Below are 14,208 nucleotides of genomic sequence, written 5' to 3'. Positions count from 1 at the left end.
AGGTTGTGCGGCACCTCTTTAGATATCTCTGACTCGCCAAAATAATTCACTGAACAGTAAAGGGAAAAAAAGAGACACTTTGACAAAGGTAAACATTTCATAGACTTACGCGGCTTTAGATTTAAGAGATACACTTCAATTACCCATCAAATTTTTGTCTATGACTTTTCATATATCGATATTAAGAAGTTTAACTGCAGTAAAACTCTCTCCCCTGTTCTGTAAAACCGACCACATGTGTATATTGTTTGGACAGTCTGCATTACAGAAGTAACAGCTTTCCTCTGGAACTTCAGAATTTATGTCTTCAGTAAGTTTTGCATGCTTTCTATGCTTGAAAAATGTAAACTATCACGTAAGAAGCAAGCTTGCCTGCTTCCCCTACAGAGCATGCTGAACAATTACCTTTCATTGGCCATAGATTGTTACCAGCTGCTGCCATCTACCTCATTCACACCTCCCTCTACATATGGCCAGGTGGTATATGCTTACACTCACATGGTCTGGCTTCCTTCCCTTCCCTTCTCCCCCCATGCCAAAGCAAATAGCATTTCAGACAATTAACAACCTGCCCCAAAGGATTTGCTGTGAGCATATAGAAACATGGCCTACTTCCCTCACATGGGAGGCATAATTTACTAAGATTCTTTACAGCCAACTGGTATCTCAAGAAACTCTGACTATACCTCACTGCAGAAAGGCCTATCATGATCCATGGAGTGTTCACTAATTATTTTATTTTGTAACAGCCTTACTACAACAGCCTTTTCTAGACTGTTCTAATATTATTCTAATCTTATTTCTCCTAAACATTTCCTTTATTTTTCTCTGTAAAGATAAAAAAGTAACAGCAGCCTTGAGCTTTCTCAGTTTCTATCTCATGGAATCTGTAAATGTACAGCTTGAAAATCTCTGGAAATCTCACAATGACAACTCCCTCAATAACCCAGTCTTTGGTGCTCCAATACCAGTGCTATTCCAATGTTTCAACTTCCAGAATAAACACTTGACTGCACGCATACACCCAAGAAACGGCATTATGTATTTTGGTTAACATAACATTCAAAGATGAATTTACCAGTACACCTTTTCCTTGTTCATTCTATTGCAGTATTTAGAAAAATCTGATGTTAACCATTTCTTTCTCAAAGAAGGAGATACGAATTTTAAGGGCATTTAAAGGTAATGCATGAATTGCTAGAAGCCCAGTACTTAGCCTTTTCAACCATACTTTGCTCCAATCATAAATAGAGATGCTTAAGACTATGGAGGTGGTGAAGGGCTCACTCCGAGTCAAGTTGGCAAATTGAAAAGAACAGAAGAATTTGCATTAAGTCCAAATGAAAATATTCTGTAATTGATACTCTTTAATTCTTTAAAGAACAGTAACACTGGAATTGTTCACATCCCTTTTCTCCTCTTCCTCTCCCCACTCCCTCCCCGCCCAAGTTCTCTAACCAGTCTATGAGGCTGTACTATTTTGGGCTGTGACCATCTAAGTACTTTAATAATCTTGGAGATCATCTCTTCACTATGCTTTGCTACAAGTCTATACACAAACACTGGGACTTATGCTTTCTCCACCATGCAGAAATCATAAGATGAAGGCCTCTAGTAGAACTTAAGTGACTCATGTAATGAAATGAGGAAGAAATCAGCTGAGTGAAGCAGACAAAGACGAACTTCAAACACTCACTTTTCAGAGAGTCAATTTTGTCTTCCAAAACTACCAACAATAGTTGTGGGCTTTCTCTGCTCTATACTTTGCAAACTAAAATCAAACTGACTGATTCCTGGTCTGAGAGAAAGAGGAAAGAATGAATGATTGCATAAGTTTTTGCTGGTTTTACTTACTACAACAGGAATGTACTATAGGGAACAATCCAGGATTTGCAGGGGATGGACTGGATGATCTAATACAACTTTTCCATCCACTCTAACTTTTTAAAGCTGGTCCAAGTTCATAGAAAGGATATTTCTATCCAATAGAACTGAATGAAGAGAGATCCAAAAAAGAAAACCAGTGTAGCAAATCATACACACTAGCATAACATTCTTACATAAAATGCTGTAATTATATATGCACACATGAAACACCTGTAGACAAAGTAGCAGATCATTTTTAAAATTAAATTTTTTCTATTTATTGCAGCTTTTTAAGCTGTCTGGCCTTTAGAAAACAAGCCGTCTGACCAGTTTGCAGCCTGAAGAATAGCTTCTACAAATTGCTGCTTGTACATTATCACTAATAACGAATACTAGCCAGAGCAAGCTTGTCTCCTGAAAAATGAGCTTTGTCCCTAAATGAGGAGCTCTGTCCACCTCGTGTACAGAATGACTAGGATCAAGTTACTACTAATTCAAAATGCTTTTTCCTCCAACTTCCTTCTTCTCTTTGTGTAGATTTAAAAGAAAAGCCACATCAGTACTGAAACACTATTTGGCCCTAAGCTACAGTGCATCCTTCTGCTTTAAAATATCAGCCTTCCTCCCACTGCCTACCTGACTGCACTGACTAGATCGGGGAGGGCCACATCTGGGTATGGAAATTGTATGGCAGGCCATGAATGTTCACAAAATTGGGGGTCAGGGTGTGGGAGGGGTGAGGGCTCCGGCTGGGGGTGTGGGCTCTAGGGTGGGGCCAGAAATGAGGAGTTCAGGGTACGGGAGGTGGCTCCGGGGTGGGACCGAGGGGTTCGGGCAGGAGCGGGATCAGGGCTGGGGAGGGGGTTGGGCACGGGAGAAGGTCAGGGGGGCAGGTTCCAGGCAGCGCTTACCTCAAGCAGCTCCCAGAAGCAGTGGCATATCCTCCCTCTGGCTCCTATGCGAACAGGCGGCTTTGCGCGCTGCCCCGTCCGCAGGTGGTTTCTGGCTAATGGGAGCTGCAGGGGTGCTGTCTGAGGCAGGGGCAGCATGCGGAGCCCCCCGGCTTCCCCCTACGCATAGGAGCCGAATGGGGGACATGCCGCTGCTTCTGGGAGCTGCGCAGAGCCACAGCACACGCGGAATGGGGCAAGCCCCCAATCCCGCTACCCAGCTGGAGCACTGGAGTGGGACACCCTGCTCTCCAGCGGGAACTCGAGGGCTGGATTAAAATGTCTGATGGGCTGGATGCGGCCCGCAGGCCATAGTTTGCCCACCTCTGGACTAGATGATTACAATGGTCCTTCTTTTGGCCTAAAAAAAAAAATCTAGGAAACACAATTTTCCAAATGGAATTAATATATAAGAGGAAGTGTGTGATTTGAGGGATCAAGAATGAAATCTACTTTGAGTTTACCTTGGAGAGGCTGAGCATACAGTAGAATCTCTGAAATTACACATACACCTAATTTTTGGAAGGATCAGAGTCTAAGGGTGTATCTCCACTGGAATAAAAGATTCATGGCACAGCCACAGCTGGCCCAGGTCAGCAGACTCGGGTTCACAAGGCTAAAAATTGCTGTGTACACGTTCAGGCTTGGGCTGGAGCCCAAGCTCTGGGACCCTCCCCGCCTCACAGGGTCCTAGAGCTTAGGCTCCAGCCTGAGTGTGAATAGCTATACAGCGATTTTACAGCCCCACAGCCCACGCCCATGAGCCTGAGTCAGCTAACCCAGGCCAGCCGTGAGTGTTTAATTGCTGTGTACATGTACCTTCAGAGAGAACTCATTAATACCCAATTTCATCTCTGGATTAGTTTAGTTAATAACACATTATTGCAGAACCAAACTGGGAACAACCACCAGTGAACAACTCATACCTTTTTAGTGATCCTATTGAGGTGAAATGAAATCCACAGTGGCTAGAAAGGTCAGTGGGGCACAGGGGTGAAGCCCATAGGACAACTGACAATGATAATTGAATACTGTTCCTTCTAGTTTGTTGCTGTTATTGATCTCTTACCAGAGAAGACTAAGATATGTAAAGAGTCCTTTGATAATCTGAAAATAATTCTGATCAAATATTGACAAAAAGGTTCTGTTCATTTTTGAGTAAAAAGTAATTCTTTGAAGCCTTGATTTCCAAATTATTACCATCATTAGAAGACCATCTGCCTGTCTCCCCAAAACAAGTTATCTCAGTACTTATAAAATTATAACTTGTAATAAAGATCCCTTTTTCCTTGGCTTGTACTGTAACACTCAGAAATTACACTGTAAAATCAACAAATTAATTTGAAAACACTGCAGTCTCCTTTTCATATCTAGCATTAGCAGCTGTTATGATATTTGATTTTTTTTCCACAAAAAATCCTAGCACCTAGAGACCTGTGATTATGTAGGAATCTTGGCTTTCCAAAAAAAAAAAAAAAAAAAAAAAGAAGTTTCCATCTCACATGGTCGTAGAGTGAAACTTGAAAGTGTGACTTCAAGCATACCTCATGGCCTCAAAAAACAAAAAAACGCCTTAAAATTTGTTTTTAACAGAATAATGATTTTTAAGCCAGACTCAGTTGTTGGGGCCTGACTCATGATTTTTGAATGCTGATTTCTGAACCATTTGTATAATGGGATGACAGAAGTTACTTTTACTGCTTATGTTCAATTACCATCCAGTAGCGATTTTTCATAGTAACTATTTGTCCGACTTAAGCTTGTACTACTTTTGGAGGTCATCCTACTTTTATCAAGTTTCATTACCTCCCTCTACCCTTTCAGGTTACAGCAGCTAAGCTAACAGCTGCACCACTTCCATGAACTCAGGATAGGCAAATTTGTGTCTGTGGTAACTGTTTCCACATCAATAAGCCAAATACAGAACATATTAGGTCACACCTTTGAGGACTGCTATAAAATAAGTATTAATTCATTGTTACTATAAAGGATTTAAGAACAATGCTACCCATAGAGATTTCCTCAATTATGCTTAAAATACTATCAGAGGGACAATACACTGAGTGGTACTACAGATTGACAACTGTTACAAATTTTGCTGAATTATGAGCACTTGTGGTATAGATTGCTACTCCTCCTACTGATTCAGCTGAGACTTCAGAATTTTCTTTCAATTTGAGTTATCCCTATATTAGAGGTTCAAGACATACCATACTGTAGGCATGGTACATTTCTAACAAGCTCATTGGTCTTATTTTACTGCTTTAAGCTGTCTGAGCATTATTTAGATTGTTTTGCATACTTCCATGGCATGCTTTGATTTCTGGTTGTTGATCATTTTCATAGCAGGACACTTTACTGCAGTATTCTTCCAAACTTACTTTACAGTCATGCTTTAGTTCAATATATTTATATGCAAAACACAATTTCCAGTGCAGGCAAGCCAACAAACAGAACAGCTTACTAGAATTTCAGTTTACTTTGTTAAAGGAAATTATTTTAAATTAATGTGGCTACTGAACTGTTGCCACACTTGACCTCAGAAAACATATTCCTTCTAATTTTTGCTGTGAACATTTATTTATTTAAGCTAAACTCCAGGTCTTGAATGTTGACCATAAAGACATCTCAGATTTCCTGCTACTATTTAGTATTCTCTCTTTCTAAACAAGGGCAAACAACATATGTTTGCTGCATTAGTGTATACTGCCAGAACATCACTATTAAATGAAATCATCTATGTATTTTTGGTAGAATCTTATTTAACAACTTCCACCCCTGACAGAAGCAGAGTTAGTTGAAACAAGGCTGTTTTGTTTTCGCTGAGCAGCAGTTCGATCACTGGTTTCTAGATGGCACTCAAAACATTTTTCCATATGCTCTTCTCAAAGAGAATCTGACTTAAATGTGGTTTACCTTTACCAGTGAATGAAGGCTTTTTTCACCAAACATATCCCAGAGGAAGGTCAGGTCTTCCTGGCTGTCTACATGTGGCTGCAGCTGGGCTGGCAATGCAGCCAGCAGCTCATACAGACCTATAAAATGAAAATAAAACACAAAGTGTAATCTAAGGGTGATCTCATTAATTTCACTTAACAGTTCTGTGTAATTGGCTGCCTGCAGCATGTCATTTTAACTGGATAGGGAGTCTGGAGTATCCAGCAAAACCTAAACTTAAAGAATCAAAGGGAACATTTTTTAAAATTACTAGGAAGCAGATATTACCACTGTACTTTTTACCTTGTCACAGTGTCAAGCTTTTATATCCATATATATTTACATAAGACTATACAGAAAATTCATAAAGATTTTTGAAGAAGGACAAATCCTGAAAAAAAAATACATTCTTGTGCTTAATCGTTATTCCATTACCCTTGATGTTAGCCAAAGAGTGAAATGAGTCATGAATAGGAAAAACTTCCTTAAAAGAACAGAAACTGGAAAGGGTGGTCCATTAAAAAGAGTTCATGGTTTCTCTAAATATGTCTTGCTAATATATTGTTTAATACATTTTTTATCCTGCTTCCAGCAGAGATTTACAGCAAGACAAAAGAAACTGCATTGTTAGTTATGGAGTAGCCAGATCTTTAGTATACCAACACATGCGTTCATAAGCTACATTTTTAAGTTTTTAGGTATGCAACATTTATCCAAGATTCTCTAAAAGTGTTAAAGTAACTGCTGCTCCCAGTGGCACACCTCTCTAACAGTCTCCCAGGGGCAGACAGTAGCGCAGTGTTCCACAGTAGCATACAGCATAAACTATCCATCATGCACACAGACCATCGAGCTGCTGTCCAAGAAATGTAGCAACAGTGCTTGCAGCAGCGCTCTTTAGGGAGGTAACCTGGCATGAGTTGATATCAATTCATAGCACATGCTTAATTTTCCAGTGGGATTACTTGGGGTAAAAAGGACAAAATGCCTTTTTCTCCTGTCTGCTGTCTACAAAAACACCAATAACCTCCTGGGATTCACTATACATGATCCTGGTATTATTTTTAGGCTGAGTAAGTGCTGCTGTTCCTCACAAGGACAGCTTTACAAGATATTTAACTAGTAAAGCACATTATGGTAAATTATAGGTTGCCTATCACTATTATGCCTATTATCTCCCAAAAACATAAGATTTAAATATTTTATTAATCTGCATTGTTTCACAACCTTTTAAGGCATCATTTGTCCCTTCTAAAATTAAATATAGCACCTTTGGGATCTGATTATTTAACATTTCTCTCTCTTTTTGTTGGCTTTGAGTACCGTATTGTGGAAAAAATGTTCCTTCCAGTTACATTCTTTTCTGTGGTCCAAATGTTTTTGGTGGTTGACATTCATTTCTCTCAAAATCTTGCTTTTATTTAAATCTGTTCTTGTTTATGCTTCAGAAATACTATAAAAAGAGGATATAACTCAAACCACTACAATTTTGCACGGATATAAAAAATACAGAGCCTTAGCCAACTACAGCCTAGTAGTTGTACTAACACCCTAAGATCACAAGTTCAAAATAGGACGCTTGGCTCTTAGTCTCTGGATTAATAGAAATTAGGCACCTGGTGTAAATGGATATGTGCAGCACTGTGTGGTTTAAACATAAACTTGGCTGTTATTTAAGCATATTCACAAAAGTTTGATAGGGAGTCACAGTAGTTATCAGCTGCACAAAGTTACATTCATCATTCTGACTAGGGAAACAAGTGCTTGATAAAAGGAAAATTTAAAATTGGAAAAGTGAAAATTTAATTAAGCACTGACTGACTTCTTATTGAAGACTAAGATTTCCTACATACACGGATTTATAGAGTTTTGGTTTTGCACACTTAATTCTCCAGCCAATTGTGTTATTACAATAGCATGTATCCTTCACAATAAACTAAGGCTAAGTTTACACTGCACTTTCATTGCCCAAGGGCCTATTGAACAAACAAAGTTTTAACAATGAAAAGCGCTGGCGTGGACAGTGCTTTGTCGGTGGTAGGTGCTCTCCCACTGACGAATCTACCGCCCCTTCTTGGGGGTGGTTTTATTTTGTTGTCAGGAGAGCTCTCTCCTGGTGACAAAGAGCAGCTACACTGCGTGCCTTACAGTGGAAAGGCTTAAGCAGCATGGCTGTGCCACTGCAATCTGCGCAGTGTAGACTTAGCCTAAGACATGGTTGTTTGAAAGTAGGAGTGGAAAATAGAAGATTTAGCCTTACACTGTGGCACAACCACCATTTAGGAACACGTCATATCTACCATTCAGAGGAAAGAAAATATTAACTTGAGAGATTTCCTCTAAGTAAAGATGCTGGTTGGAATAACCATTTTCTCTTGATTAATAGACCTGTTCCTATTTTTCCATAAAATGTGCTATAAAATACACTCGTTTCGCCCTTGTAACAGGTCACTGTACCTTGACTCTCAGACAATTAGGTCGTCAAAGAAAATTAAATTAAAGTATTCAGAAAAATAGAGATTTAAATATTAAAGTGATAATACAACAGTATAGATTTCACAAGGCAGGCACTATATACCTTCTTTGGAATAGGATATATTATTAGTGTTATGCTGTAAACTGAATTTGATGTAACCTGTTAATTTCTCTCACCCACCACAAAGAGGAAGGAAATTCAAAGTTAATGCTATATCGCTAATTTGGTATTCTGTCATGCTCACTCTGTTGTGTTTGACTTGAAAGAGGAAAAAAATTGCTTTAAGCTTCTTCATGACTGTGATGCTGTATGACTGGATCATGACCATTTATATAATTAATATTACCACTATTAAACAATTGCAACAAATCTTGAACAAAGTATATCATGTAAGGTATCAATGGAAAAGTTATGATTTGCTAAGTATGATTATCCTGTTTATATGTATGTATCATTTTTGTACCTGAAGTTATAGATATTGACTATGTGCTGGCACCCTACATATGTGCTGTATTCCTGTGGTGACACCCATCAGGTAATTTACATCCAGTCTGGTCAGCACCTTGTGAATGAGCTATTCAAACTGATGGCCCACCAAAGAATACTTAGCTCTCACAATGGGTCATAGAAGAAGCTTGTCCCTGCCTGGTGAGCCTTCCTGTGGTTGCCTTATCCAGAAAATGGGTAATGCTCCTATGAGTTATCAAAGCATGCAAGGGCATGTGACTTGCTCACATGACCCTGGACTCCCATCTCGTACCTGTAATTTTCCACAAACTAAGACTGAGAGCAGTCCCTCCAGATGGGAGAAAGTATAAAGGACCCTGGAAGCATCTCCATTTTGCCTCTTTCCTGCTCTGATCTCTGGACTTACACTAAAAGGAGCATTCCAGTCAATGGACTGAGGACCTTCCTATTGTTTGGAAGTTACCAGAGACTTTACATGTCAGCAGTTTATTGCATCATGGCGTCAAACTTGATACAAGAACTTTTCAATGAGTGTATGCATTTGATTTCCTTAACCATTTTAACTCTCTCATTCTTTTCTCTTATGAATAAACCTTTAGATATTAGATACTAAAGAACTGGCAACAACGTGTATATTGGGTAAGATCTGAGTTATATATTGACCTGGGTATGTTGCTGATCTTTTGAGATCAGATGAACACTTTGATGAAATTGGTTTTCAATAACCATTCATCATCAAGTTTAGTGTCTGGGTGGTGAAACAAGGACTGGGATGCTTAAGGAGACTGCAGTTTGGACTTCTTGTTAACCAGTGTGGTGAGACAGAAGTTTACTTTTGGTTCTGGCTTGGTATATCTAATAATAAAATAACCACCAGTTTGGGATGAGTCTGCCCTATTTCTCACAATTCATCCTGAATTTGGCATCCTCAGCTGTGACCCACTGAGGCATGGTGACAATGACACAAGGAAATCATGAAGTTGTTTTGGTTTTCTTTTTATAAAGGAGTTTCCTTTCTGGATTTTATATTAAAAATTCAGGTCCTGTCTATCTTGGAAGACACCATAGGGCAAAAGAACTAGTGAACTGATGACATCACAGGAACCAAGAGGCTGAAACATGGAGAAATTCTTAGACAGTTTTACACACATTTAATTTCAATGACTAAGCAACAGTTCGGAAAGATGGAGAAAGGATCGGTTAATTAAAAATTCACTCACCCCAATGTAGAGAGAATTTTTCAAATCGCTATTTTGTTTATATTGTGGTTCATCCACCATGTTTGTATTCCTTCTTGTTAGGCCAGTTGGCGCCCTTTTTGGTTAAGATGGGAAAGGTGGTGTCATGTGACCTAAGTAATCTGCCCAGTAACAAGAGGGCATAAAAGGTCTGTGCACCCAGTGCCAGGGACTGTCCAGGTTTGTGGCAGTCCAGTTTTTAGAGTGTCCTAGCCGACACTATGCGTCAACAAAAGAAGAGATTTACTTGTTGTTCCTGTTTCCGATCCTGAGTGTGTCCGCTCCTGAATCCTTGTATCGTGTGGTCGTGTGTCTCCGGTTCCTGACGTTGTTGGTGATCCTGCTGTACCCCTGGATCCATGTGTATGTTCCCTGTCCATAATAGCCTATGATCTGGTGATATACTAACTTACCAGAATTAGTTGTATACCTACCTATTTGTATACCTAGTTGTATACTGTTTTTTTGGGGTCCCTGGCTTAAGACCAATTTGTTGAATTAACAACTGAGTGCTTTGTGTTACCCTTTTATGTGAACTGTTATTTAGTTGGGAGTCCTGTTTAATAAATTTGACTTTGTTTGTATTCTATATCCTGTTTGCTTTATGTTATTCCTGTGAATATCATCTCTGGTGACAGATATGAGACGTAGTACGAGTCTGTAGGGTGAGGGCTGGTGGCTAAATTCAGTAGCTCCCTGTTGAATACCCTTTCCGGGTTAACATATTTCTGGTGACTTCGGCAGGACTCCCATCTGGTGATTTAATCACAGGCTGGCTCTCCTGGTGATTCGGTGTAGATATCTTGTATTGATTTGTTTTATTTTCCCTTACCTTATGATCTGGTTGGTGTGTTAATAGCAGTCCACTGACCGTGTAGGTGGGTAGCTAACTGCAGGATGCTGAGTTAGCAGCTGCACTGACTCAGTGGACATTGTAGTGCCACCAACCCTTCATTGGTGTGATTCCAGGAGAGGAATCTGACCAGTGGGTCAGAAAAAACGCATGTGAAGGCAGTCGGCGTACTGTCAGTGCTTGCTGTGAGGTACCTGGTTGGGGACGTGTAAGTCCTAACCAGGCTTGAAGAAGCAGCTCAGCCCTGTTAGCCCTGTGTGGCTTTGTTCTAACTGGGTATGGACCAGTGTGCCCGGGACAGGCTGGAGCAAACGGCTCGGCACTGTTGGCTTGGCCGGATTGATCAACCAGCAGCCTGTTTGTGTGTGGACCAGTGGATCCCGAGTTCATCCCGGAGGTTATCCGGTAAGTGGTAAGCCCGATTAGGTGCCGACTTGTACGGTGGGCCTGACTCGCGGGCGGGTGGGCATCGGCTCCGATAGCTGGTGGACCCTGTTTGAGAGACTGAAGCTGACTGTGTAGCTCGGCAGCCCTGTGCGAGTATGAAAAGGCTTCACAGCACACGCCGGTCCAATTGATTGGGCCTGCATAGTGACTTAGTATAGTCAGTGGTGAGTGGTCTGTGTGCCACTAGTTTTGTGAAGACTCTGTGGTAGGTCAGACTTCAGTCATGAGTTGCAAGATGTACAGAGCGGATGGCTGGCAGCCGGAGAAAAATAAAAATTAATTCAATTATTATGCAGATTCGGGAAGTTTAAAAACCCGTGGGCACCTGGGTTGTTTAAAAGGACAGAAGCATATTCCACCCTATGTCAAAAACGGGAAGAATTCTTAGTAGAATTAAGAAAGAGAGCACTGATATACGGGTTAGCTATGGTTAGCAAAAGAACTTACTAAACACTGCGGGGAACAAGATCTGAAAATTTCCCAGCTTAATCCAGGTAGACAAAAAAAGAATTAGAAAAGATGGGAAATAAACTTGAGAGGTTCACCACACAGAACCTTTGTTATGTCACCCAACTCAGCAAAGTAGAGATGCAGCTGCAATAAATGAGCGCCTTCCTGTCTAAAAAGGAGATGGAGTGCTACGTACTTACCACCAAAAATGAAGAATCCCAAACAGCCATTAGGGAGCTCGTAAAGGAACTGCAAACTAATCAAAGTGAGCGAGCTAACCATGCTGTGTGTAATCACAAGCTGGAAAGGTTGCAAGAAAAATTAAAGCAGACTCCAGGGCTTCTATCAGCCATGCATCTTGATCCATTAAGGGGATGTGAGAGGGATACTGACTCTGAGTCAGAAGACTCTGAGGAAGAAGTAGCAGCAACACCGCACCAGCCTTCCACACCCTTATTAACAGGGGAAAAAATGAAGGGAGCAAGGAAGGGAAAGGGTTCCCGATGACTTCAATTACAACTACTGTAGTTAATTATGGCTCATCTAGACCAAGAGAAACAAGACATGACAAGGTTTTGGGCCCCTTGAACCGGGATTCCGCTCTTGACTGGCTACCTAAGGTTAGCTCCTTGCCCAGAATTAGCAGAGAGGATATTGCAGCACTTCTTAGGGAGTGCATGCATGGGGATGAGTACAGGGCTCTGCCAGGAAACAGCCAAGTGGCAGACATGGATAGTGTCATGCAAATGTATGAGGGAATTGTTAAATTTTATTTTCCACATTGTAATTTATTTGAAAGACTTTATTCAGAGCATCACCGGATGTCAGAGCGACCTGAAAAATATCTTAACGAAAAGAAGCTGCTGTACGACCTGCTGGGGCCACTTCGTGTGACATTCCTGAGTTCAGGGAGATGTTACTACAAGGATTCTTGCCCACAAGATGACTATGGAAGTGACAGACCATAATGCTATCTCGCTGAGACACCTTGAAGAAAAGCCGATAAAGAAGTGGCCGATAAAGAAGGTGGCAGAAGTGACTGAAAACAAAAGCAAGCAATTCAGCAAAGAGAGAAAGCTCTGCAGCAATAGCAACTTCAATCAGAATGGCTACCAGCAGAAGATGAATAAGCCAAATACCAGCGGGTAGCCGTGTTAGTCTGTATCTACAAAACCAACAAGGAGTCTGGTGGCACCTTAAAGACTAACAGATTTATTTGGGCATAAGCTTTCGTGGGTAAAAACCTCACTTCTTCAGATGCATAGAGTGAAAGTTACAGATGCAGGCATTATATACTGAAAGCCAAATACCTTTCATCAAAAGGGAATGGAGAAAGGAGTGAATCTCCAGGAAGTTGCTGCTGAACAAAAGATGTTCAGAAATATGATCTGGAATAGGCTGCTAAGGTACAAAGCCAAGGTCTACGTACTGAGGATCTATTAAAAAGGCTTGCTAGACATGAAGATGGTGAAGGAGCATCAGTCAGTGGCAAGGCGCAGCAATCAGAAAATGCACCCAATTTATTATGATGGAGCCAAGGTCCCCCTCCTTCCCCGATGGTGGCATCAACTGAGAACAATCAATGGGGAAGACCAACAACATCTGAGGTACTGAGGGGAGACTTTGGGCACTTTAAACAACAGATGCTCATAGATACCCATGCCACCATTTCAATCTCAATCATTTAGCAAGTAAGCTACCTATAAAAGAAGGAAAAGTCCTTGAAGGCATCAACGGAAAGGAGAGTGACATCCTATTCCTAAAGCCAATTGAGTGCAACATTATCCGATTTACTATCAAGGCAACATTTGGAGTCCAGCAGTTGGATGGCAACAGCATCCTGGGAATGGATGTGTTATCCCAAATGAAGTTAATTGTGTATCTACCAAACAGATGGTTGATACGGGATCTAGAAGGTAGTGGATGTCAGACTATACCTGCATCCCATTGCGTAGCAACACTTAAAGTGCCAGAAAAGCTAGCTATCCCAGATTGGGAGCCTGAAGTAAAGGCAGTGGCTACCAAACACCTAAAGGCTTTTGCCAACGATAAGCTGCAGTGCAGGAGGATTAATGCTGAAATAATCGTGGATCGTTCAGACCCCAAGCCATAGCATCAATATCGTTATCCGGCAGCAGCAGAAGATTTGATGGAAATCATCCAGGCATTGGTGGACCAATGTGTGTTAGTCGAGACAGAAAGCATCTGTAACTCATCTATATGACCAGTCTTAAATGCCGATCAAAGAACTTGGCGACTCACCGTAGACTACCGGGAACTTAACAAGGTCACACCCCGTCTGACCCCAGTAGTGGTGAAATTTAACAAGATTATGGCCACAATAACATCAGGAGCCAGGTGGTTCTCAGTACTTGACTTATCAAATGCCTTCTTCTCGATCCCGCTGCACAGGTCGGCCTGGCATACATTTGCGTTCACTCTCAAGAACTGGCAATACACATTTTGCCGTGTCCCCCAAGGATTCCATAATGCACCCTCCATTGCCAAGTTTGGGTGGAAAAC

At 41.0% G+C, this 14,208-nt stretch overlaps 1 protein-coding gene across 10 annotated transcripts in view; it reads right to left on the bottom strand.

Moving 5' to 3' along the window:
• The window catches only part of MPP7 (MAGUK p55 scaffold protein 7), a 264,560-nt gene that overhangs the window by 147,607 nt on the left and 102,745 nt on the right, over positions 1 to 14,208 (bottom strand). For 8 of the 10 annotated variants that reach the window (XR_010599110.1, XR_010599111.1, XM_065586862.1 and 5 more), the window contains one exon: positions 5,733 to 5,851. Coding sequence is in view for 8 of the 10 variants with exons in the window: in XM_065586862.1 (XP_065442934.1) it covers positions 5,733 to 5,851 (119 nt within the window). In the remaining 2 variants the exon portion in view is untranslated. The remainder of the gene's footprint in view (positions 1 to 5,732; positions 5,852 to 14,208) is intronic. The other 2 variants (XM_042858225.2, XM_065586864.1) reach the window with 1 other exon arrangement.

Source organism: Chrysemys picta, chromosome 2, assembly GCF_011386835.1.
Source record: "Chrysemys picta bellii isolate R12L10 chromosome 2, ASM1138683v2, whole genome shotgun sequence".
NCBI classification, from domain to species: Eukaryota; Metazoa; Chordata; order Testudines; family Emydidae; genus Chrysemys; species Chrysemys picta.
Note: the sequence above shows the minus strand (reverse complement) of the source record. Positions and strands in the feature narration are given on the sequence as shown.